At 43.1% G+C, this 27,527-nt stretch overlaps 1 protein-coding gene across 1 annotated transcript in view; it reads left to right on the top strand.

Annotated features, from left to right (window-relative positions):
- The window catches only part of DBX2 (developing brain homeobox 2), a 36,285-nt gene extending 12,017 nt beyond the window's left edge, over positions 1–24,268 (top strand). Inside the window, exons 2-4 of the mRNA XM_087723552.1 lie at positions 3,938–4,030; positions 21,656–21,837; positions 23,041–24,268. Coding sequence (XP_087579678.1) covers positions 3,938–4,030; positions 21,656–21,837; positions 23,041–23,412 — 647 coding nt within the window. The 3' untranslated portion in view covers positions 23,413–24,268. The remainder of the gene's footprint in view (positions 1–3,937; positions 4,031–21,655; positions 21,838–23,040) is intronic.
- The last annotated feature ends 3,259 nt before the right edge of the window (positions 24,269–27,527 follow it).

The following is a 27,527-nucleotide window of genomic DNA, read 5'->3' on the forward strand; positions in this document are numbered from 1 at the left end:
GAAATGCAGACAAGAAAAACAGCAGTGCAACAAGTGAATGGGCTTCCATTTGACCTGTAGCTAGTGATTGTGCACTCACAAACAAAAGCTCTGTCTGCCACGGGATGTCTCTACATTTGTTTTTTTTTAGTAACAAGCTGCTGCTCTAGCCTTAACTAGCTAACAGTGCAACAAGTTATCCTGGCCAAGAGAGGGCTGTTCTCCATTATCCACTAGGATAATATTTCATGCCTCCCTGAAGAGACCCAGTTTACAACCTGAAAACTGAGACAAATAGAAGAAACTTCCTAGGGCCAAAATATGTTTGGGCATAGTCACAAAATAACTTTGACTGAACTTGGATTCCAAAAAAAGAAAAATGAACCAAACCATTCAACTCTCTAAAGTTATGATTCAAGGATCTGTGGCAAGATTTAGAGGCTCTTAATTCATGTTGTATTTTTTTTTCAAAAGATCATTTGTTTCAGAACAATATCTTTCAAATTAAGCAAGCCCTCAAGGGGAGAAAAGTCTATTTGCAAAACTCAAGCCAAACTTCAGGATGATAGCACTTGAAGGATGGTACAAGGTTAGGGTAAAGAACCAAAGCCCTGTTCCTTTTTTAATGTGCATTAAAATGTGCATTTAATGTGCATGCATGTAAAAAGAAGCCAATTTTCAATTTCCCAGTTGTGCCTATCATTTTAATGTCATTGATTCCATCATTGATGTGGGTAGTGAGGAATGAAATGATTTAGGCATGATTGCTATATATATTGTGGGACTTAGTGCCAATCTTAAATGTTGTTTCTGATGTCTTTAGGTACATAGTCTCTCAAGCAATTGAGTTCTATTGTTAATTACAGGATACTAGATTATTTGCAGGTGTGATGATGAGCGGCCAAATTGTTCATTTTTAAAAGTACTAGAATGCCAATGCATTATTTATTTATTATTTATTTTTAATTAATAGCAACAAAAGAAAAGAACAATCCATAACAATAATAATGCTAGTGATATATGCATTATCAAAGAGTACACATAAAAAGTGATATAATAAACAAGTGACAAAGATGACAAAAAAGTAATACATGTCTTTTATAACAATAAACAGCTACAATTCTACATTTACTTGTCTTATAAAATATCATGGAAGCATATATTTCTGACAAATTTATACAGAAATTTATAATCCACTGTATTCTGTATAAATGAGACCCTTATTTCATGATACTTGTCCATACAAAGTCTATGTCTAGAGGAAATCCACTCACTGGTGGCTAGTGCAATTAGTTCTTCAATCCATTGAGTGAAAGGGGCCATACATTCATCTATCCAATGTTGCAATAGCAGTCTTTTGGCCTTAGAAAGGGGACAGAGTATCCGTTTATGTTGTCTGTTTGTCAGGTTCCATGAACTAGGTATCTACCATAGGAGAATATTATCCTCTAGGAATTTTATTCATAAATAAACATATATAGTCCACTACTTTGTCCCCAAACTTGGTAGGTTTATGGCATTTTAAAAACATGTTTTTATAGAATTCCCATGTATTGAGGGATCTCTTTACAAAGCAGTAAATGGTAGCATACCTCAGACAACTTTCCTTTTACTCATAGAATGAAATTGGATACTTTCTAAAACATATGGAAGTAGTGGGAGAGTTTTGTGTCTGCCTTGGAACAAATCCATATTCACCAAAATGACAGTTAGGGCTGGGCTATGCAACTTTTAGGGCTGAGAACTTCAGTTGTTCTTGGAGCAACTAGGAAACAGGGCTGTTGCTTAAAGTTAGATATTTGGAGTGCCATAGGAGTGTGGTTTTGTCTCTCAGAGACCATGGGGCATGGCTTGTGGCGGGTCACTCGACTTCATTAGCAAGATGGGGTTGGGGTTATCTATATTCTGAGTGGAGGTTTAAAAAATGAGGTTTTTTGGCTAATTTTGATTTATTCTTTGGGATGAAAGGATTATTTTATCTTGTTTTACTTTATATACAACCTTTATTATTTTTATTAAAAACTCATGGCACTGAACACACACAATACTCCTTGCCCCTACTTTTCCAACAAGAAGCTTATGAAGTGAGTTGGGATTAGACAGAGTGAGTGGTCCAAGCCGGATTTCATACCTAAAGGGGGGAATAGAGCTCACAGTCTCTTTGCTTTCAGACTGGTGTCTTAACCAGTAGACCAAAAGGGCAAAAATCATAATATACAAAAGTCATAATACTATTTAGTCAGTTGTTCTCAATAGCAAGATATTATGGAATGCCATATTATGGAGTAACTCTTAAATGCATAGAGCAGTGTTTCTTAACTTGGGCAACTTTAAGATGAGTGGACTTCAATTCCAGGAATTCCTTGCATTATTTATCTAAGGATTTCCTTAGACTTGCCTTTCACGTGAATGTGAACCCCATGGGCTGAGAAAGAGTCTTTCAGGGCTTGCCATGATTACACAACCAGAATCCCAAGATTTGAGGTGCAGGGATTCAGGAAGACATTCCTCAACATTTAAAGAACTGGTGAGATGAGGCAGAAGCAACCTGGAAGCAACAGGGCAGGGCCAAAATAACCTTTAAGTAAGATACTAAGGTCAAAGTGTTTTAACCCACAATCACTTGGTACATAGCTGATACCTGGCTTAGAGGTTCTTAGGTCAATAATGAAATAATTCTACTTAATCATTCCAATTGTGGCCAGGTGGGCCTGTTCCTGTCAAAATTAAGCTTATTTTGTTTTCTCTGAATTCTTGTAAGCTAAATAATTTCAGATAAAAATTTATACATTCTTTTCTTTGTGCAATCCTCTCTATGCTTATTCAGTTCACTTAATACAGGCTATAAGTAATTTGTCATTTTACTTTAATTTCTTTTCTACCATCTAAGTTTGAACTTTATCCTGCAGGATGTCATTCAAGAATGCACATAGTCCATTTCTCAATAATATATTTTCTTATTCTTATTCTTATTTTGTTTAATGAAGGACCAGCTGCTTCACTGCAGATTCTGATATTTTTAACTATTTTACTGTTATATCTTCTAAAGTATCTTTCAAGCACGTATAGAAACACATATCTTCCAAGGGCAGCCATATAGCAGGGGATGGCAATATTTGAAAGAGAGATAGAAAAAACAATAAAGGAGAGCTGTTTTGTATATATAATTTAAATTAATTGGTGTCCTGATTATAAACAAGCAATTAAAAAACAAAGTAAGCCAGATTAATTAAATTCAATGAGATTTATGGATTGGTGCCCAAAAGTCAAATTGGAAACCCACTTAAATTTATTTTCAGCAAGCCCTATGCATGCAAGATATCATTGTGAAAATACAGGAATTCTCCCAAAAAGTATGCCATACCAGAGAAAGTATCTTCTGATCAACATGGCAAATCACAGAACACTAATAGCATGTGAAATATTCCTGCAAATTATTAACTTTCAAATGTATCTGATGGATACTGAAAGAACCAAATGGTTAAGTCTTCACTGCATCAGGTAAGAGCCACAAAATAAGATGAAATAGCTAGGGTTAAATCTATTTATATTAACTCCATTGCTCCATCCCTGCTTATACTAACTATTCTGCAAAACCATTTCTGATCAATGCTAAAACAACACCATCTCCCAAAAGTATTTGGTAGGAATTATGAATAGTTTACAAAACAGCAAAGTAAAAACCATGAAAAATGTATTATGAGAAGTTTACTTAGAGTCTGGAACTAGATACTTGAGATGAAAGAGATTTTGATAAAATTTTTGAAAAAGGCTCTGGCACATTTTTTCCATGTTTATGTTTAGCCAGAGAAAAATGCTGGGCCATCAATAGATATTTGGGATAGACTCCACTGTCATAAAGAAAACAAAGCCAAAATACAAATTCGTTGTAATAGATTAGCATGTAGCATAAAAGATATCAGCTCTCCATTCAATGGACTCAACTTTGTCTTTGCAGCATTCCCCAAACGCTTCTTAACTGCCTTCCCAGTCTACTTGGCATGCTGTGGTGGGTCCTGTCAACTCCCTGCATCCCCCATGGTTTTTCCAAGTAAGTTTTTATTCTTAATCAGTAATGCTTGACTTATTCTGCAAACCAAAGCAGCAGGATTTAATGTGTTCTGGGAAAAGAAAAAAAACCTAATTGGGGATGCAATAACAAAGAGCTAAGGCCTCTGCAGAAATCACAGCCAACCCATTCAAGACATTTCCAAAGATTTATCAGACTTCAGTACCCTGAGTAATTATGTGAGTTTCAAACACTATTGAAGGAAAGGAACAAAGCTTCTGTTTGGGACCTGACTGCAAAAAGTACTACAATTTGTTTTAAATATTTAAGTTTATGGGAATTTGCAAAGTGGAATGTAAAAAGCAAAACAATGTGTTAATATTTTTAAAAGAAAAAAATAATGCTGAGATCTCAAAGGATAAGAAAACATTAGAATTTTCTTTTTGCAATAACTCCTTGTCTACTTTTGATGTTTAGTGTCAAAATTTTGGAATTCATTTTATGATGGTAATGCAGGATAAAAATTCTATAAAATAAATATGCAAATAAATATCATAAATACATTTTTATTGGAAGCAGTCTACATATGTATATATTTCATGTTTTGTGAGATGTATAACTATGTAAATATGTTAAATGTTAAATGACTTGGAGGAGAAGCAGACAGACTTCAGGGTGCACAATCTACCTCTTCCAGCTGGCGCGCTGGAAGAGAGATTTGCCATCGTGCTGGCAAATTTAGGCGGAAAACAGGACACCCTTCTGTGTGCTGGGCATTTTCTTCTTCTGCCTGCCCTCGCTGCTGTGGAGCCTTGCCTTGCCTGCTTCCCTATCCAGCACTGATTCTCTACTGCCTGGCCTGCGACCATCTGCACTGGCCTTGTAACAGCCGCCCTCCTCGACCGCTTGCCACCATTACTGCCCCTGGAACATCTATTTTGGGCAGCGACCATCTGACATAACACTTGGCACCTTATGGTCTGCACATTTATGGTGCATTCGGCCTGTGGAAAGGAGTGATAGAGGATGGCAGTCTCAGGGGTAGGGACTTGGCGTTTTAAAAACTGGTTACCAAGCTGGCGCTTTCCCTTCCCCCCTCCCGATCTGTTCCAGCCACCCCCAGACTTTGGACACCCAGACTTTGGACCTCTCAGAACTTTAGGAGAGGGGGAAGACAAGACATTCCCCTGCACACTATCTTCATATCCCCTATGGACCGTCATTGGTGATTATTTTAAGCTACATCTTGATCTGGAGGGTGTGAGGCTGCAAAGTTGCTGCTTGTTAACATCTGGCGTTTACGCCTTGCGCCCCTCCATTGCACAATACAGACTTTTGGACCTTTGGCCTTGGGTCTTCCTGGGACTTGGAGGAAGGGAGAGGAGCGGAGCAGCTCTCCCCCCTCCTTCCATATTATCATTTATTTTAAACCGCACTAGCGCAGTGCTCCGCAAATTTTAAGAATGTGGTGTGAATGATGTGATTGCTGTTGTATGTGCCCACTTTTAACCCCTTATTATTGTTGTAACCTTTTTGTGTTTTAAATTGTTAGTGGGGAGTGACTGGCTCTGTGATTGTGTATGTCTGAGCAGGCTGGGACCTTGTCCAGGTACCCTCTGTACTGAGTGGGGGCCTGGGTCAATCCCAGCCGCAGAATGCTTGTTTCGAAGGGCCTGCCGGAGCTCGCAGGGGTTATGGGGATGGGTAGGGGGATCACGGACACGGGAGTGGGCCGGAGCATTACGGTCTTAACAGGGAGGGGCAGATATGACGGGGACTTTAGGGCAGGCCATTACCGGGGAAGGAGGGCTCGCTACGTCACAGAGATCCCTCCTTCTGGCCCTATGAGTCCCACTCCAAGGCCAGGTGGTGTGAGTAATCAGGACCCTGGCCCCAGGCTGCTGGCGCGAAATGCCAGGTCTGTAGTTCATAAAGCTCCTCTCGTTCGGGACTTAATTTTAGACGAGAGGGCAGACCTGGCATGTATTACTGAGACCTGGCTGGGCCCGGAGGGAGGAGTCCCCCTCGTAGAGATGTGCCCAGAGGGTTTTCAAGTGCTCCATCAGCCGAGAGCTCAGAGAAGGGGTGGGGGTGTGGCCATTGTTATCCGAGAGTCTCTAGCACCTCATAGGATCCCTGCTCCGGAGCTTGTCGGGTGTGAGTCCCTGCTGGTGAAGTTGGACCTCAAGGGTCAAGTGGGTCTGCTGCTAATGTACCTGCCTCCCAACTGCGTTGCAGCAGCTCTCCCCTCGCTCCTCGAGTCGATAGCCGAGCTGGCAGTTGAGTTCCCCAAACTTATGGTTCTGGGGGATTTCAATTTGTCTTCGCTCGGTGAACACTCCGATGGAGCGCAGGAGTTCATGGCTTCCATGACAACCATGGGCTTGACCCAAGTAATCCAAGGACCAACCCACTCAGCGGGTCACATGCTTGACCTCGTATTCCTCTCGGAGCAGTGGAATTGTGATCTTGGTCTGAGGGGTAGCGAGATCTTGCCCCTGTCATGGTCAGACCACTACCTATTGAGGCTTGACTTTCGGAGACCAAACCCCCACTGTAGGGAGGAGGAACCGACCAGGTGGTTCCGCCCCAGGCGACTTATGGACCCTTTGGGGTTCCAGACGGAGCTTGGGGTTATTCCTGATACTCTCGCCCGCAGTCCGGCGGAGATGCTGGTTGCTGCCTGGAACTTGGCAGCGAAGAAGTCTCTTAACCGGATTGCGCCTCTACGGCCGCTCCAAGGCAGTGGATCCCGGAGGGCTCCTTGGTTTACTGAGGAACTCCGGGAGAGGAAGCGCCAAAGGAGACGCCTAGAGCACTTATGGAGGTCCAGTAAATCCGAATCGAGCCGAGCACTTTTAACAACCTGCACCAGAGAATACATTCGAGCAATTAGGACGGCTAAGAGAACACACATTGCCTCTCTGGTTGCGTCTGCCGAGTCGCGCCCAGCCGCCCTGTTTAGGATAACCCGTTCCCTCCTAAATAGGAGGGATACAGGCGATCCGCTGCAGGGCAGGGCTGAGGATTACGTCCAATTCCTCGCAGACAAGGTTGCTCGGTTCCGGGCGGACCTGGACTCCAATTCTGCAGAACCAGCCGAGGCACTGCAGAACCAGCCGAGGCACTAATCTGGTAAGCCATCGCTGGATTGAGTTTCAAGCTGTTACCCCTGAGGATGTGGACAAGGCGATGAGAGCTGTAGGTGCCTCCACATGTGTGCTGGACCCGTGCCCCTCCTGGCTGGTTGTAAACAGCAGAGAGGTGACACGAGGCTGGATCCAGGCGGTTGTTACCGCCTCTCTATGGGAGGGGGTCTTTCCCCCCGCTTTAAAGGCAGCGGTGGTGAGACCCCTCCTGAAGAAACCATCCTTGGATCCAGCCATTTTAAATAACTATCGTCCGGTTTCCAACCTCCCCTTTGTGGGGAAGGTTGTTGAGAAGGTGGTGGCCTTTCAGCTCCAGCGGTCCTTGGAGGAAGCCAGTTATCTCGATCCATTCCAGTCAGGCTTCAGACCTGGCTGCAGCACAGAAACCGCTTTGGTTGCGTTGACCGATGATCTCTGGAGAGCCAGGGATGGAGGCCACGCCTCCATCCTGGTGCTCCTTGACCTCTCGGCGGCTTTCGATACCATCGACCATGGTATCCTTCTGCGACGACTGCGGGAGGTGGGGGTGGGAGGCGCTGTTTTACAGTGGTTCTCCTCTTACCTCTCGGACAGGTCGCAGTCGGTGTTAGTCGGGGGGCAAAGATCGACCCCTAGGCCCCTAATGTATGGGGTGCCGCAGGGTTCGGTCCTGTCCCCCCTTCTTTTCAACATCTACATGAAACCGCTGGGTGAGATCATTCGACGGCACGGGATAAAATACCACCAGTATGCGGACGATACACAGTTGTATCTGTCCGCCCCGTGCCAACTCAATGAAGCAATGGATGAGCCAAGGTCTTGAGGCTTTTAAAGACTGGATGAGGGTCAACAAACTTGTGCTCAATCCAGAAAAGACCGAGTGGCTGCTGTGTTTCCCTCCCGCGAATTGGCCAAGTGTCCCATCTCTCAGGCTGGGGGGTCAAATTGTACGCCCCTCAGACAGGGTTTGCAACTTGGGAGTCCTCCTGGACCCACAGCTGACTTTCGAACATCATTTGTCAGCTGTGACCAGGGCGGCATTTGCCCAGGTTCGCCTGGTGCACCAGTTGCGTCCCTACCTGAACCGGGAGGCCCTCACAACAGTCACTCGTGCCCTTGTGACCTCTAGGCTGGAATACTGCAATGTGCTCTACATGGGGCTGCCCTTGAAGAGCATTCGGCGACTTCAGCTGGTCCAGAATGCGGCCGCGCGAGCGATCGTGGGTGCACCTCGGTTCACCCACGTAACACCTATCCTCCGCGAGCTGCACTGGCTGCCTGTTGATCTCCGGCTGCGATTCAAGGTGCTACTTATCACCTACAAAGCCCTTTATGGTACTGGACCTGTGTACTTGAGAGACCGCCTACTGCCAATTACCTCCACTAGACCAATACGATCGCATAGATTAGGCCTCCTCCGAATTCCATCATCTAGCCAGTGTAGACTGGCAACTACCCGGAGGACAGCCTTCTCGGTGGCTGCTCTGACCCTCTGGAACGAACTCCCCGTGGAGATTCGGACCCTCACCACCCTCCAGTCCTTCCGCGCCACCCTAAAGATCTGGCTGTCCCAGCTGGCCTGGGGTTAAGACTCTAACCCCACTCGAATTGTGTGGCTGTTGTGTTTTTTAATATGTTGTATTGTCTGTATGTTGGAAACTGTTTGTCCTCCCCCCCATTTTTTAACTGTGAGCCGCCCTGAGTCCCCCCAGGGAAAAGGGCGGCATACAAATAAAGGGGAAAAAAAATTCCATTGGCCCTTCTCTTTCCCCCTCCTTAGCCTCCTTCTGCCAGCATGCACTTGGCAGGCAGTCGTGATCTTTAGATTGACTTTTATTTTGTTAGCCCAAAGGGGGGGGGTGCTTGGAATGGCATGTAGGAAATCACCCTGTCTCTGCAGTAACAGCCTGCCTGCACCACCCCACCTTGCCATGAATGACGTCAAGTTGAGCACACCCACTCAGTCACATGACCACCCAGCCACCCCCACCCAGCCAGTCATTAGGGCAGAGAACCGGTTGTTAAAATTTTTGAATCCCACCACTGGATAAAACCTGTTTTTCTACAATGCATTTAAAATGTAGAATTGGACATAAATTCCAAATAGTTGTCTTTAGTTAGGAAATATATTCAATTATGGGGGCTTTTTTAAAAAAAAAACTTCTCAGACAAATATTAACAGAGCTGGCATAGCCCCACTCCTGGGGGAGAAATGGGAAAATCTAATGTGCTGTAGTCCTGCCTACCCATTTTAGGCTAGGCCTCCATCAAATGTTCAGTGCCTTCCTTAGTGAAAATAGATTTATGAAGACCATGATATTTCAAGACTTACATATGCTCTGCTGTTCCAACACATCTGGTGGAAATCCAAGTTCTGCTATTCACATGAATTTCTTTTATCAGCAGCATCAGAAGAACAACATTTTTTCTTTCCTCACAGCCCCTCACATATTTTAAGTTTTTTCTTCTAGAAATTGGAGATAAACCAGTTGCGAAGGTTGAGACTGAATTCAGCCAATAGTTTGACTTAAACATAATATTTAATGGTTTTTCATTCTCCCTTAAATACATTATTCTACTGGTTTGGTATTATGTCACCTGATTTTCACCAAAGCAAGTGTATTTTTTTGGAAATAATTCAAAGTCAATCTTTCAGAAATTAATTGATAAAACACTGTTTTCTGAGTCTTTTTTCTAGAGCACTTTTTTGTAATATTTTGAAATAAAATGCATTCAGGGCTCCAAAGAGTATAATTTAAAAAAAAACCAAGATGGCAACTATGATAGCATAACCTAACCTCTGATCACCTTTTCTGCATTTTACATGAACAACACATTAAAAAAATGAAACTTCAATTGTATTAGGTCAGTATTACACAACAACAAATTAAATTTAATGAAACAGGCTGATGCAAAATATACTTATATGAAAGAATTTAAATATTTAACTGCTCACATCTATTCTGATGCAAATTAATCTCATTTCCATGCAGGTATATAATATTTTGCCCTAAACTCAGTACTTTAATTTGAAAATAAGAGATATTCCCATCCTTAGTGTATTTTCTTAGCTTTAAGTTTGTAAGACTTATTTTGATAGATTTCCTTTTAATGGTATGGGTTTAAGATCAAGTTATTAGAAAAACAGATGTTACTGTGTTGATGGAAACCAGAAATAGGACACAAGATGGAAGAGGCTGAATGAGAATCATAATGATTAAATTAAATGTTCTCTGAAAAAAACCTAACGATATAAAGTCTGGATAAAGTTATTGCTCAATCCATAGAATCTATGTGTATATAAGGAAGTAAAGTTAATTTTTATAGAAATGTTTCAGAATGTGAGTTGCCAAGTAGAATAATTCTTGACAAGTGAGGCAGCAAATACTGTCAGTTTAATACGTTTCAAGTTTTGTACCTCTCTTGAGGGGGCTGACACTTTCCCACAGAGCAATTCATATAGGCCCAGCTACCTCACAATGGGCAATAGTGCCATGACCAATCACCACGTCCACTTGACTCATCTACACGCGACCTCACCATCATTTTTCACTGTGCCAATCACAGTGCCAAACTATCTCAAGCTGAAAAGTCTTGGCTAAGGGTCAATTGCTTTTTTGTGTGGACATAAAGGGGTACTCTGTGTGCCAAACTTTTCTCCTGTCTCACATTCCACAAGGATTTCTTGATGCCATTTAAAGCGCCTAATGAAAAATAAAGCAGTGAATGAAAGTGACTTTTATAGACTCATTCTAGCTCATCTTCCCATATAACCCTGTCTACCTGAAAAAGGATTTAGTGAGCTGAGCTGACTGCATACAGGGACTTTCTGAATACATTGAGCCAATTATCAACTACAGCAATTGTTTTTAACTAGGATTGATACACTACTATTTTAGAAGTGACCTATTAATTATCCATTTAACGAGTGTATTGAATTGCAATGGAAAAATAGAAACCATGACAAAAGTCTTTCCTTGCTTCTTCAAGGTGTCTTGGCCATAAAAGCAAATGAAGTTTGGTCCACAGATTTAAGAAGACATGTATCATCATATACTCTAATACTAAGAAAAAGCTTAGTACTTTATGAAAATTTTTGCTATCATACCAATGTATGTGTTAACAAGGTATTATACCCTTCCCATATGGAGTTCAGCAGAATGGGGTTGCAAGTGGCTGCAGCTCATTTATCCTGATGTAAATTCTTCCTATTACAATGGCTCATATTTGCTAGATGGTCATTTGCCAGAGAAGCAGAATAGAATGTCTGTTTTTTGACTTGCCATGCAGTGCTCATTGGTCTAGCTCTGCTACTGCTTTCCTATTATAATTTATAAAGCACTTTTTGAATTTGAACTGATAAATATACATAAAAAACTTCTATAAAAATACATCAAGGCATATCCAATCCCCTAGAAGATCACAGATATTTTATTAGGTGCTATTTTGAACCATGGTCCTAATTTGTAACCAGACATTCTATGATTTAATTAGTAAGTTTCTTCCCTATCGCAGACTGAGAAACTATAGAAAACTGATCATTATACTTATGGGTTTCTGGATAGAGCGTCTGGATCATTAATATGCAAGGATTTATATAGGATCCTTGGGACTGTAAACAGGGCCACCTGTTTATTTATCATACCCCTGTTGTGGTCAGACCACTGCCTACTGAGGCTTGACTTCCGGAGGCCAAACCCCCACTGTAGGGAGGAGGAACCGACCAGGTGGTTCCGCCCCAGGCGACTGATGGACCCTCTGAGGTTCCAGACGGAGCTTGGGGTTATTCCTGATACTCTCGCCCACAGTTCGGCAGAGACTCTGGTTGCTGCCTGGCACTCGGCAGCATCGGAGTCCCTTGACCGGATTGCGCCACTACGGCCCCTCCGGGTCGGCGGATCCCGGAGGCCTCCTTGGTTCACCGAGGAGCTCCGGGAGAAGAAGCGCCGGAGGAGACGCCTAGAGCACCTGTGGAGGTCCGATAAGTCCGAAACGAACCGAGCACTTTTAACAACTTGCACCAAGGAGTACATCAGGGCACTTAGGGCAGCAAAAAGATCTCATATTGCCACCTTGGTTGCGTCCGCTGAGTCCCGCCCAGCCGCCCTGTTTAGGATAACCCGCTCCCTCCTGAATAGGAGGGATACGGGGGAACCCTTGCAGGGTAGAGCTGAGGATTATGCCCAATTCTTAACGGACAAAGTTGCTCGGTTTCGGTCGGATTTGGACTCCACCTCTGCAGTTCCAGCCGAGGCACAAGAGGATGAATTGGTAGACCGCCCCTGGGTTGAGTTTCAGGATGTTGCCCCTGGGGACGTGGACAAGGCCATAAGAGCTGTGAGTGCCTCCACCTGTGTACTGGACTAGTGTCCCTCCTGGCTGGTTGCCAACAGCAGAGAGGTGACACGAGGCTGGATCCAGGCGGTTGTTACCGCCTCTCTTCGGGAGGGGCACTTCCCCGCCGCACTTAAAGTGGCGGTGGTGAGACCCCTCCTGAAGAAGCCATCTTTGGATCCAGCTGTTCTCAACAATTATCGTCCAGTCTCCAACCTCCCCTTTGTGGGGAAGGTTGTCGAGAAGGTGGTGGCCTTCCAGCTTCAACGGTCCTTGGAGGAAGCCAGTTATCTTGACCCCTTCCAGTCGGGCTTCAGACCTGGTTACAGCACAGAAACCGCTTTGGTCGCATTGACCGATGATCTCTGGAGAGCCAGAGATGGAGGCCATGCCGCCATCCTGGTTCTCCTTGACCTCTCGGCGGCTTTCGATACCATCGACCATGGTATCCTTCTGCGACGACTGCGAGGGGTGGGGGTGGGAGGCACTGTTTTGCAGTAGTTCTCCTCCTACCTCTCGGACAGGTCACAGTCGGTGTTAGTTGGGGGGCAGAGATCGACCCCTAGGCCCCTAACATGCGGGGTGCCGCAGGGTTCGGTCTTATCCCCCCTACTATTTAACATCTACATGAAACCGCTGGGCGAGACCATTCGGAGGCACGGGTTAAGATACCACCAATACGCAGATGATACTCAGTTGTATCTGTCCGCCCCGTGCCAACTCAATGAAGCGGTGGACGTGGTGAACCGGGGTCTTGAAGCCGTTAGGGACTGGATGAGGGCTAACAAGCTTGTACTCAACCCGGAGAAGACCGAATGGCTGTTGTGTTTCCCTCCCAATAATTCGGCCAGTGTTCCATCGCTCAGGCTGGGGGGTCAAATTTTATACCCCTCAGAGAGGGTTCGCAACTTGGGAGTCCTCCTGGATCCACAGCTGACTTTCGACCACCATCTGACGGCTGTGACCAGGGGGGCATTTGCCCAGGTTCGCCTGGTACGCCAGTTGCGACCCTACCTGAACCGGGAGGCTCTCACAACAGTCACTCGGGCCCTTGTGACCTCTAGGCTGGAATACTGCAATGTGCTCTACATGGGGCTGCCCTTGAAGAGCATCCGGCGACTTCAGCTAGTCCAGAATGCGGCCACGCGAGTGATTGTGGGTGCACCTCGGTTCGCCCACATAACACCTATCCTCCGCGAGCTGCACTGGCTACCTGTTGATCTCCGGGTGCGCTTCAAGGTGCTACTCACCACCCATAAAGCCCTCCATGGTAGTGGATCTGCGTACTTGAGAGACCGCCTCCTGCCAATTACCTCCCTGCGACCTATAAGATCACATAGATTGGGCCTCCTCCGAATACCATCCGCCAGTCAGTGCCGACTGGCAACTACACGGAGGAGGGCCTTTTCAGTAGCAGCTCCGACCCTTTGGAACGATCTCCCCATGGAGATTCGTACCCTCACCACTGTCCAGACCTTCCGCACAGCCCTCAAGACCTGGCTATCCCGTCAGGCCTGGGGATAAGATCACAATCTGTCCCCACCCGAATGAAGAATGAATGTTGTGTACTATTTTACTCTTATGTATTGTTTTATGTTTATTGTTTATACCCTCCCTCCCTATTTTATGTAAGCCGCTCTGAGTCCCCGCGGGGAAAAGGGCGGCCTATAAATATTAATAAAATATTTAAAAAATATTTAAAAAATAAATAGATCCATGACCTTCCTGACTACTGAAAGCCACTCCAAAATGTAATTGCATCCATGTGGTAGGATGCCCTTCAATATAAGGGGTGGTTTTATCCACATTAAAAAAGACACTTTAAGGTATGCCTCCTCCTCAAGAAACTATATTTGGATTTAAAACTCTTGGACATTATTTATTGAACATTCAACTTTTTCTTCTTACAATAGTTGTTGAGAAAATAGTTGAATTGCAGCTTCAGAAGTCCCTGGGGCAAATGGATTACTTAGTCTCCTTTCACCATGTTTCAGACAGGGACATAACATTGAGATAGCATTGACTGTGCTTATTGCTGACTTCAGGTGGGATTGAGACAGGGAACTATCTTGTATATCTTTCAACTGTTATCAATACCATCCATTATGGTATGTGTTCATTGTGCATAATAGGAGTGGGGGCATTCGTGATCTAGAAATGGTCCTCCTCCTTTGTCTGTAATCAGTTCCAATCAATGTTAGCTGGAAAGGGGGAAAAGATTGGCAAAAGCCTTTCATATGGGGTGCCGCAGGACTAGACACCTCCTGTTTAACATCTATTCTACACAAGGCTAGTGGATGAGGCAATCCATTAGTTTGGAGTGAAGTATCATCAATATGATAAAGATAGCAGTTGTATATATCAACCCTGTTCTGATCAAATAGTGTATTAGAACAGCCATACCAGTAGTGGGCCGGAGCAGCTGAGAGCAACCGGTACGGTGGCTCGTTTGGCCCACTCACCCACCCGCGCTCTATAGCTGTATTTATGCCAAAAGACACACTGCAGATACGCACACAGCGTGCGGAGCATGCGCACGCCCCAACAAGCAGTTGAGTGTCACAGGGGCGGTGGCAAGAGCAACTAATCGAGAAGCATCACAACTGAGAACTCCTGGGACAAATACTAAACCAGGAAGTCTCTAGTCATCCAGGCCATGGCTCTCCCAAGGGCGCTTTTTCGAAAGGCTACTGGACTTTCTTGATTTTTTCCTTGAAGACATTTTGTTTCTCACCCAAAAAGCTTCTTCAGTTCTGACAGAATGGTGGAGAATAGGAGGAATAATCTGGAATATAAGGAATCTGAATCCTTCCATTCTCCACCATTCAGTCAGAATCGAAGAAGCTTCTTAGGCAAGAAGCAAAACGTCTTCAAGGAAAAACCAAGAAAGTCCAATTGCCTTTCGAAAAATTGCCCTTCGGGGACTTTCTAAGCCAGAAGGCCCTCTGAATCCACTATCCACGACCCCAGCCATGGGGCCCAGGTTGGAGTGCCTGCCCTAAATCCAAGGACAGTTTGTTAATCTGTTCCACTGGGTTGACTAGCCTAGTATTTCTAGCTCAGCCTTTGCCAACTATTGTAGCCTTTCTGGAAGGGCCATGGTTGAAACTGTTGGGTGCTGAATGTCCTACACCTACCCTGTTTCCTTGAAAATAAGCCCTCCCTGGATAATAAGCCCAATCGGGCTTTTGAGCCCATGCCCATGTTGGGAGAGCAAGTACGTTCAGAGAAGCGTTGTTAGAGTTGTGTTGGAGAACACACAAACCAGCATACAGACACACTGCAGTTTAAGTAGGCTTTTATGGAAATAGAGGTATCAGAGGCCATCAAACAGTCCAAGTCATACACGGATAATTCAGTTAGTCATCAATGTCTTTCAGTTAAGGGATAATCCAAATAACATAGTCCAGTAATTATATAATCAGTTCAGCACACAAAGTTTGCTAACAGTTGCAAAACTTACAATAGCTCACGGCACTTCCAGATCAGCCCAGCATGTAACGAACAGAGAGAGAACTAACAGTCGTTCTGGCTCCTTCTTATGGCAGATTGAGGAAAATAGCAACCAATCACATTTTACAGTATGCTTTAAAGCAACAGGTACAACATTCTTACATTCTTACACCGAGGAACTCCGGGAGAAGAAGCGCCGGAGGAGACGCCTAGAGCACCTATGGAGGTCCGATAAGTCCGATTCGAACCGACCACTCCTGACAACATGCACCAAGGAATATATCAGGGCATTAAGGACAGCTAAAAGATCACATATTGCCACCTTGGTTGCGTCCGCCGAGTCACGCCCAGCCACCCTGTTTAGGATAACCCGCTCCCTCCTAAATAGGAGGGACGTGGGCGAACCCCTACAGGGTAAGGCTGAGGAATATGTCCAATTCTTGGCGGACAAAATTGCTCGGTTTCGGTCGGACTTGGACTCCATCTCTGCAGATCCAGCTGAGACACAGGGGGAGAGCTTGGCAGACCATCTCTGGGTTGAGTTTCAGGACGTTGCCTCTGGGGATGTGGACAAGGCCATACGAGCTGTGAGTGCCTCCACCTGTATACTGGACCCGTGTCCCTCCTGGCTGGTTGCCAACAGCAGTGAGGTGACACGAGGCTGGATCCAGGCGGTTGTAACCGCCTCCCTTTGGGAGGGGCACTTCCCTGCCGCACTTAAAGCGGCGGTGGTGAGACCCCTCCTGAAGAAACCATCTTTGGACCCAGCCGTTCTTAACAACTACCATCCAGTCTCCAACCTCCCCTTTCTTGGGAAGGTTGTTGAGAAGGTGGTGGCCTTCCAGCTCCAACGGACCTTGGAGGAAGCAAGTTATCTTGACCCCTTCCAGTCCAGCTTCAGACCTGGTTACAGCACAGAAACCGCTTTGGTCGCATTGACCGATGATCTCTGGAGAGCCAGGGATGGAGGCCATGCGTCCATCCTGGCTCTCCTTGACCTCTCGGCGGCTTTCGATACCATCGACCATGGTATCCTTCTGCGACGACTGTGGGAGGTGGGAGTGGGAGGCCCTGTTCTGCGGTGGTTCTCCTCCTACCTCTCGGACAGGTTGCAGTCGGTGTTGGTTGGGGGGCAGAGATCGTCCCTGAGGCCCCTAACTTGTGGGGTGCCGCAGGGTTCGGTCTTATCCTCCCTACTATTCAACATATACATGAAACCGCTGGGCGAGATCATTCGGAGGCACGGGATAAAATACCATCAATACGCGGACGATACGCAGTTGTATCTGTCCGCCCCGTGCCAACTCAATGAAGCGGTGGACGTGATGAACCAGGGTCTTGAGGCCGTTAAGGACTGGATGAGAGCTAACAAACTGGTACTCAACCCAGACAAGACCGAATGGCTGTTGTGTTTCCCTCCCAATAATTTGGCCATTGTTCCATCGCTCAGGCTGGGGGGTCAAATTCTACACCCCTCAGATAGGGTTCGCAACTTGGGAGTCCTCCTGGACCCACAGCTGACCTTTGACCACCATCTGTCGGCTGTGACCAGGGGGGCATTTGCCCAGGTTCGCCTGGTACGCCAGTTGCGACCCTACCTGAACCGGGAGGCTCTCACAACAGTCACTCGAGCCCTTGTGATCTCCAGGCTGGAATACTGCAATGTGCTCTACATGGGGCTGCCCTTGAAGAGCATCCGGCGACTTCAGTTAGTCCAGAATGCGGCCGCGTGAGTGATAGTGGGCGCACCACGGTACGCCCACATAACACCCATCCTCCGCGAGCTGCGCTGGCTACCTGTTGACCTCCGGGTGCGCTTCAAGGTGCTACTTACCACCCATAAAGCCCTTCATGGTAGTGGATCTGAGTACTTGAGAAACCGCCTTCTGCCGATTACCTCCCTCCGTCCCATCAGATCGCACAGAGTGGGCCTCCTCCGAGTTCCATCCGCCAGTCAGTGCCGACTGGCGACTACGTGGAGGAGAGCCTTCTCAGTAGCAGCTCCGACCCTTTGGAACGATCTCCCCGTAGAGATTCGCACCCTCACCACAGTCCAGAGCTTCCGCACAGCCCTTAAGATCTGGCTATCCCATCAGGCCTGGGGATAAGATTTGCATACACCCCACCCGAATGTTGAATGAATGTTGTGTTTTATTGCTATTATTATTTGTATTCACATATTATTTTACGTTTTGTCTTCCCATGAGTTGTAAGCCGCCCTGAGTCCCCTCAGGGAAAAGGGCGGCCTATAAGTGACAATAAAATACTAAAAAAAAAAAAAATACATGATTTATATATTGCCAACCCAACCATTAGAATTATATTCCTAACATAGTGCTATCAAGATTTTTGTCTCAGTCACTAGCAAGATCAAATGGCTTACCTAAATCCAGGGATTCTCCATCCTTAGTCTTTAACGGTGTTGTGCCATCTCTTTCAGATTGAAATGTTACATTAGGGTCCTCCTGGACTTGCACTCTTTTGAAAAAACAGGTGCTATCTGTGACCATGAGTGTCAGCAGCTGCTTCCTGACTGCTGAATTCAATTCAAGGTTCTGATTATTACCTATAAAGGCTTAAATAGCACAAGACTTGGTTATTTGAGGGACCGTTTGTTTCTGCCTGTCCTGTGCAATCAAATACAGTTGGTATTCTTCAGATTCAACAATTAAACAGCATCACCCAATGGAACACAGGAAATGAGCCTTCTGTGTTGTAGCCTCTGGCCCTGGAACACTATTCCCCAAGAATTCAAATGGCCCCTACCTTGATCTTGTGATCTTATTTAATTCTTGAAAACTAGTTCTTTCCTGAAGCTCTGAGTGTGGTGTTGTGGGCTATGATATTATTGTTCTCTCTGTGGACAGTTAAAATTATTTTGTACTTGTTATAATGCTTTTGAGTTTAATATTGCATGCCTTTCAGAGTCATTATAATGAATACATGAATACAAGCAGAGGAAAATACAACTCTGGATAATAGCCTTTGTTTTCCTGTTGCTCTTCAGTTACTCTGAGTCTGGAATACTCAGAATCTGCAGGCTACCATGATTTAAAAAATTCTTTTTCAAAGGATAATATATACATTGTAACAATAAGTAATAATAATATGAAAAATATATACTTTCAGCCAGTTTGCCCATTGTAATATCAAACTGTATGGAAAATACTAGATTTGGGGAAAGTTATTGTATACCTGGGAGTAAATTCAATAGAATTGTCAGGTGCAAGAAACCAGTAATCGGGATAAAATTCAAAAGTATTATGAGTTTGGAAGAAGGCGGGGCTTAGCAGTGAGAAGACAGAGTTTCAGGCTATTCCTGAAATTCCCCTATTCCGAAGGAAATTGGACGGGTCGTTTCGGACCCTAGCTGTCCCAGAGAGACAGTGAAAGGTTGGGGGAGATCCAGTGACCTCAGAGACGTTCGCAAGTCTCTGGGGGGCTTGGAATTTAACCTCATTTGCCAGTTCCTTCTGGATTAGCTGTAAGCTAACCGAAACTGCAGGTTGCCCCTAAGAATGGTGGGAGTGGTTTCAACTGGTAAGCTGATTTTATTACTCAAAGAGATACGGTCCGCATTAAAATTTAAGCTAATTGAAACCAAAGAACAGAAGAATCTAGCGGCGAATTGGTTTTTTTTTAATGGGTTTATGGCCGGTGGTTACCCTACTTCTTAAATGTTTTAAATGCTATTTACGTGGATAAAGGAAAGATTACTCCAACATTCCCTCTGACCCTCCTTAAGTGGGCTGTAAACCAATTTACTACAATTTGGCTTCTTACAATCTGACACTTTTATTGCTTGGCTGTGTTGGTCTAAGATCAGATAAGATCGCACAGCTCCCAGCGTGTTCTTACTTGCAAATATCTTAAAGCTTCTAGCTGCGTCACAACATGGCGTCTATACATGCTTCAAATGATTCGTTTCAAATGATTTTCTCCGCATTTCAAAAGTTGTTTGACACATGAAAGATTTGAAAAAAAGCTGGACTATTTAACATTAAAATATGAAGAAAAAAGTGAGAACGTTGAATGTTTGAATGTTCCTGAAATACAAATGAAGAATGTCAGAAATGAAGTTTCTCAACTTGCTGACACGCCGGGCGTCTGGTTTACTTCGGAGGGAGAAAGAGATGCAACGCTTGAAAGGGGGGCAGCCATACAGAAGATTTATTTCAAAAGACAGAGCGCAGGAGGAATGAGAAGCATTAAAGAATCTATACTTTATGAAACATCATTTGCAGAATTTTCGATACCACCCTTCAGAATTAAAGACAAGCTGAAAAGTGCAACAAGCCTAGGACAACGTCATTATTATTATTACATCAGAGGCATCCTAAGCAAAAAGGTGCGAAGATATTCCTGTTTGGACTTGCTTATAAAAACATTTGGTAAACTTGTTCCACGAATGGCAATAGGACTAAGGAGGTTTTGTTATTGGAGAGACATAGGCTGATAGATGAAAAGAATACAATTCAAAATTAGCTAAATCTAATTACTCTTATTTGTAATAGACATAGCTGAATAATAATTGTTATTGATAGTAATGTATATAATGTGGAGTTGATATGATAAATAATAATTGGATATGAGAAGGGAAGGTTGGAAATATTTTTGGACCATATACAAAGGTTATTAATCACAATAATTATCACTATTAAAAATAAAATAAAATATATACAGTTAAATGTTAACTAATATGGGGAAAATGTTACGATATACGATATAATTACATAAAGAAGGGAGAATGATAATAAACTATACTGCATGGAAGATGGAATTTTTGGTATTAAATATTATGGATGTTCAGCTAAAATAGGATATGAGGATTTGATGTTAATAGAGGATTTTACAAACAAGTAAATGAAATGTCAGCATGTGGTTATGGATTAAATCTTTGGCATATTTAAGGATGAAGGATATTTAAATAACTGTAGTCAACTAAAAGTGGAGGTATAATGATGTCAATATGGTAAACATTTGAGTTAAGATATTTGAATTAATATGAATTAATGGAAGAGATGCACCAAAACATGTTGTAACCAGCTGATATACTTTTTTATAATATATACCTGTGGTTTTTTTTGTTTTGTTTTTTGGTTTCTCTTTTGTTTTTCTTTTTTTTCCCTGCCTTGTTTTTTGTTCTTTTTGTCTTCTTTGTTTTTTATTTTTTTATTTTTTATTTTCCCACTGGTGTGGGCATGTATTGTTTAAGAAACAAAAAATATTATTATTATTATTATTATTATTATTATTATTATTATTATTATTATTGTTATTGTTATTGTTATTGTTATTATTGTCAAATGAGAGTGGATATATGATGATGGTGACATGTATGAATATTTGAGTTAAGATGCTCGAGTTGACATGAGTTGTGTTTGTTGACTGTGGAAGAGATGCACAGGGGTCTGTTTGTGGCCAACTGATTCACTTTCTGTAGCATGTGGAGAAGGATGTTGTGTTTGTTTTAAATTAAAAATTAAAAAAATTAATAAAAAAAAGTATTATGAGTTTATTTCATGCTACATATATACAGGAATCCGATATATTAATGGTCAAGGCAAATTTGTGCTAGATAAGAGTCAGGACTTAGGACTCTTGTGGGAGTGTAGAAACTGATGATACCTTTGATCCTAATCTTGGGCTCAGCCTGGACATCTCCTCCAGGAACTTAGTAGTGCCTATAAGATGCAACAACAATAATAACAATTGACTGAGATAATCTGTTACAATATTTCTTATGTTTTAGGAGAGGAAAATGCTCTGTCTCTTCTAAGCCATGATCCTAGATCCCGGAGAGGTATCTTAAGAAGGGCTGTCTTTTCAGAAGAGCAACGAAAATCTTTGGAGAAAATGTTTCAGAAACAGAAATATATCAGCAAAATAGACAGAAAAAATCTGGCCATCAATCTGGGTCTGAAGGAGTCACAGGTAAAGATACTGTAGATTTGGTGCAGTAACTTGCCCCCAGACAATGTTCCTCAAAGGTCTGGACTTCAACTCCTCAAATGGCTGTTTTGGTTGGAGAATGTTGATATTGGAATTCCACATATTTGGAGGGATGTCCAGGTTGGGAAAGGTTGTGGGAAAAATATTTATAATTTTATTTTCTTTAAGAGGAAAGGAAGAAAAGCAATATAAAATAACCAGGACAGATCACTTTCATGTACATTATGAGAACTTAGTTGTCAAATGTGGAAACTTCTCTATAAGGTATCAGAAAAAGAAAAGCCATGTTGTGTTTAGATTTGCTTTCAAAAAATGATTGTATATGGAGGATGCCGGGGAAAATGGAGAATCTTAATGATTTAACCCAAACCTCTACTATAGCTGAGTGGCAATATATAAATTAGTCACTTGGCTTAGAAAAAATGCTCAGATGATCCAGTTGATTAAGTTAGGAATTTCAAAATAGTAGCTCAGATGGGTAAGTATGATCTTTAAGTAATACAAAAGTATTTCAACTTCTAAAGTTTGGTCGCAAATGAAAGAAGGGATATGGCTCCTCACTGCCCTCAATCCAGGACTCATAATTTGCAGGCTCAGAAATATGTGCAATTCCTTACAAACATGCTTCCAAAATTGCCAACAAATTGTAATTTCTTTAGTTTAAGAAAGGTAAAATTATATTCTGGGGATCATTACATGAAATATGATCAATATAATTAGTTACATTTATAATTACATGAATCATATCTTTTGCCCTGCTGTGCCAATTTTAGGGGAGAATATGACCCCTATATGCTACTGAAATCATTTTGATCTGCCCATGTTTAAAGCTACTATCTTAAATATGATTTTTTTTGTGTGTTTCACATTAAAAATTTTCATAGAACAGACTTCTAAAATTTGTTAGTATTACCCTAATTTCCAATTGGCATAAAGTCTACTTGGAACTACAGACTATCTATTTCCATCCTTGGTGTGACCATTTTTCTCTTACAAATTTGTTCCTTATTTGAGCCTCTATATTGCATTTTCCTAATCTCTTAACCTAGATGAAAGCTGGGCTATTTTATGCTAGGCAATTTTGGCTAGGGTAATAAAAGGAGAGGTCTTATTTTAATCATACTAAAAGGTTTCTTTTAGGCAGAATTACCTAAACTATCTAAAAGTCTTGTCCCTGTCTCACAGGTCAAGATCTGGTTTCAAAATCGAAGGATGAAATGGAGAAACTCCAAAGAAAAAGAAGTGGTCTCAAATCAGGGTCTGCCAGATGAAGGTCTTCAAGAGATGTATGTTTCCAGGTGTTTAAATTTTTCCTCCTCACCATGTCCAGTCTGGGAAATGTCTGAACAACAATCAAGTTCAAGGTGGCAGAATTTCCCAGAATGTGCCGGGAGACTGAGTGACAGAATTAGTCTGCGGCCGCACATAAAGCCAACTTTGTCTTCTGGCACATCGTATTTGTATCAAGAAAGAGGCACCATAGAGAAGGAACTCTCTCATAAGAACAGTGACAGTAAAAATGATGGCAAACCACTATTTGAAGTGAACTCAAACTAACCTTACGGAAGAAATGGATTAGATTATATATTTCATCACTGGTTAAAATAAAATGTAACACATTTATCGTGACCGAACTAATAGTTTAAGAAATAGTCAGTAATTAATCTTCCTTTATGTTCCTTCATCTGAAGTAATATCTTTAAATCCAGTGAGAGTGAACTACTGGTAAGTAAGTAAAATGTAAAACAATACAAATAGATTTGTTTTTTTGCAGTTATGCAGATTAAATTAGCATTTCATTATATAGTTCTTAATAGAAATTATAGAAATGAGAACATACTGTATGACTTTAGGTCTGCATAATTTCTGTTTTTCAAAATTGGATTGAGGTTTGTGATATAGTAGACTTTAATATAAAAACAAAGAAATAAAATAGAGTTTGATGTACAGTTGCCTGGTACAGATTTCTGTATCTGGGCTTTCTAATCCTGATTTGGTGGAGATGTCAGAATTTGTCCTTAAGAGCAGGAATATGTACCTATAACCATGACAGGATTCCCATTCATTTTTGTTAGTATTGTAATCAAGAGGAGTAGCTAGGGATCAAAAGCATCTGGTGGATATGTGTTGCATTTACATCAGGGGCATCTGCAGGGCAAAAGGAAAATAACTTTATGAGAGCAAACATGCAAATATGCAAATTATGCAATCTAGGTCACTTGTGTGAGGATATCATGATGCTCATGATGTCGACATGTTTTATTTCTGATGGTTATAATTAATAATTTATGCAGGAATTCCCTGCAGTGAAAAAAAGGAAAATTGTCTGATTTAAATTCGTTTTGTACCTGTTATCCAGATCAGAGCATGTTGAGTGACATAGTTTACTTATAAATAAATATGTTTTATATTAGTTTTCCTTTTGCTTTGAATTGACTGAGAACTGCACCAATTAAGACTGCAACTAAACCCCCCAAGATGGGCATTGAGAGACATTGGAAGCAGGTGGAAGAAGGTGAGAATCAACACACACACACAGACACACATACAAACACACACACACACACACACCAGGGGTGGGTTTCAGCCAGTTTGGTACGGTACGTGCGTACCAAATGGTCAAATTTCAGTGCCTTTGCGTACCCGTTCATCCGGTGGCACCGTACCAGAACGCTTGCTCTCCGTTCGCTCCCCCCGCCTGCCCGTTCACTGCTCATTCGCCTCACCCATTTGATTGCTGCTCATTAACTCGCCCCACCCATTGCACCATGCTTGCTCTGCCCACCTTTCACTGATTGGCTGGCTTGCCAATTGCCCTGCCTCTGAGAGCCCTATTTAAACTGTGGCACAGACGGCCCACTTGCCTCTTTTCCTGTTTGGCTCTCACATCATCACTCGCTAGCTGATCAGATACTCACCTTGCTTGCAGGTAAGTAAACTAAGCAGGGATGGCAGCAGGCTATATATACTTTATTTACAGTCACAGACCAAAACACGAGTACTACAAAAGAGACGTAAGAGAATTGATCATAGCATCATAGCAATCAGTCACCAAAAGCTTAACTAAGGGAAGTTACAGCGTTCTCCTCTAATGGTTACAGCTCTTAGGAAAAATTTGGAAACCTGAGAGGTGATGTATGAGGAGCCATCTCCAAGGCAATATACAAACAAATTACAGCCATTAGATCTAGAAGGGACGATTTCGAGAAGAGACGGTAACTTAGATCTGTCTGCGTTATACATGGGGCAAAATAGAAGGACGTGCTCCACAGTTTCAACATCGGCTCTGTCATAAGGGCATAGCTGCTCGTTAATGAGGGGGCCTCTTAAAACGGCAATCCAAAAGTGCTGAGGGCAAGACATTAAACCGAGCTAGGGAAAAAGCTCTTCTATACTTGAGAAAGGTTAAAGTATAAAAATAGGAAGCCATCCCCAATCCATAATTATTGTTAGTTGAGAGTTGCGGGGGGGAGCAAGTTTTGTTGGCTCTGGCTCGTAGATATTGTAAATCAATGTCCACAAGTCATTGGACTACCCTAAATTGGGCATCCTTAAGGCTGTGGTTTCCCAAGGCATCCTCCGTAAAACCTAGCAGATGTAGTTTCTTCAGCAGCTCTTTCTCCCAGCGAGAAATATGGGAATCCACAAATGCCAGGGAGAAGTAGCTGCCAGGAACTGCCAGAAAAAGCACCCAAAACCACAATTTAAAGGTGTTAATCCAGGTCATACATTCCACCAATCGAATGCCCAGTTCCAGGTACTTCGGGGCAAAACTAACACAAAGGGGAAGACCCAGAAGTTTTCTAAGAAAAGCAGCCTGGCTTCTTTCAATGCAATCCTTGAAGCCACGTATCCATATGGGAATACCATGAAGGGTTTGGGCCAACGTTTTGGCTTTGTAAATACGTAGGGAAGAAGGAATGAACTGGCCACCCTGGGTATAAAAGAATCTTAAAATCTGCTGGTGAATACAGGAGGCCAAGTTCAGCACCTGGGTTCGGTATCTAGTCCAAGCACCGGTGTTCTGAAATTGAATACCTAAATACTTAAAATGGAGAACCTGCTTAACAGCATTGCCACTGATATCCCAGTTATACAATTTCCGGGCTCTAGTAAACACTAATACTTTCGATTTATCATAATTAATAGCCAAATGGTTTTCAACACAGTAAGACCCAAATGCAGATAGTAATCTTTTCAGTCCTGGCCTTGACAATGAAAGGAGAATGTAAAGAAGCGTAAAGAAGAAGTGGGATCTTTGTAGTTGTCAGCTTTGGGGCATGGGACTCAATATGTCCAATGTAACCAGCAAGGTCAGATAAAAATATATTAAACAGAAGAGGAGCCAGAACACATCCCTGCCTTACTCCATACTTGATCAGGATAGGATTACTGAGTTCTCCCTGAAGACCACACCTGACCTGGCTGGAGGTCTGATTGTACAAGGACCTAATTAAGAACAACAAACGTCTGTCGATAGAACTTTTAAGCAGTTTTGACCACAATAGACCTCTAGGGACTGAGTCAAACACTGACTGTCAGGCATTAAGTCAATGAAAGCAGTGAAGAGTTTGTCACCTGGTGTCAGATCCATAAAAGTGATACTGCCATTCAATTGGGAGGAGGGGAGACTCAGAGTCTCCTTAGCTCATTAGCTACATGTGAAATAACTGAGTTTTACAACTTTACAACTGGTTTTCTGTCACCGGGAGACTGAAGGTCCCAACATCTCTGGAGGGATGTTTATGATGGCCATGTGGGATAACTTACTTTAATATCTAACTAGAGATAGCCATGGGAACTTGTGTTTTATTGACTCCCAGGGCAGAAGAGTTAAGGAAGTATCTTCACACTTGTGTATTGGTCAAAATCTGCATTTGGACAAAGGGGAGGGGTCATTATCAGCTTAATCCCATTTGCATGGCCTAAAGATTTTCAGATGCTGTTTTGCTTCTAATGGTTTCCATCCTGCTTGATTAAAGGTTCCTTTTGAAATAATCCGTTTCAAGAGTCTTTACTTTCTCAAGTTAGGAGAGGAGTCATCATATAAAGCAGCATCTCTCTGCAAAGTGGTCACCCAGGAGAGAAACATTTTTACTCTACTGAGGGGACCCAGCAAACCATGTCTGAGCATAACAATGAACAAAGGGAAACTGACTGCTGGAGGGAGATGGAAACCCCTCCACAACCAGAGACCTGCTCCTTGTATCCTGGCAGAGAGAACGGAGTGAGCTTGGAGGACCCCAAAAAGCCCCCTTGGTCAATCAGAATTGGGACGAAAGATGGCTGGGAAGGGAAGACCAGGGTAGTCACTCTTACCCGAGGTAGCCGAAAACCAGGGTGGAAATGGGAGTTAGAAACTCCCTCTGACCAAACTAAATAAAGCCCCACTGAGAGAGGATTCTCTGAAGAGGCATGTAACCCAGTTGGTGATGGAAATTTTGGAAAATCTCAACATCCGGGGGGAGCCAGACCGGCAACCGAGAAGCGTTGGAAGGGCGGCAAATGGGGGTGACTCTGGTGCCTGCTGATCAAGCTGACGGCACAGCAGCAACAGCTAGGAACCCAGAACCCCCCCAGTTGGCGCATGGGTTGGGGGCCACTCAAACCAACCCCCAAATCTGCAGTTAGAAAGGAAAACCCCTTCCGTGGGGGTAAAATTTGATGGGAAT

The sequence above is a fragment of the Thamnophis sirtalis genome, unplaced genomic scaffold (assembly GCF_051295495.1).
Source record: "Thamnophis sirtalis isolate CommonGarterSnake01/CBP01778 unplaced genomic scaffold, rThaSir2_p1.2 scaffold_9, whole genome shotgun sequence".
Lineage (NCBI taxonomy): Eukaryota > Metazoa > Chordata > Lepidosauria > Squamata > Natricidae > Thamnophis > Thamnophis sirtalis.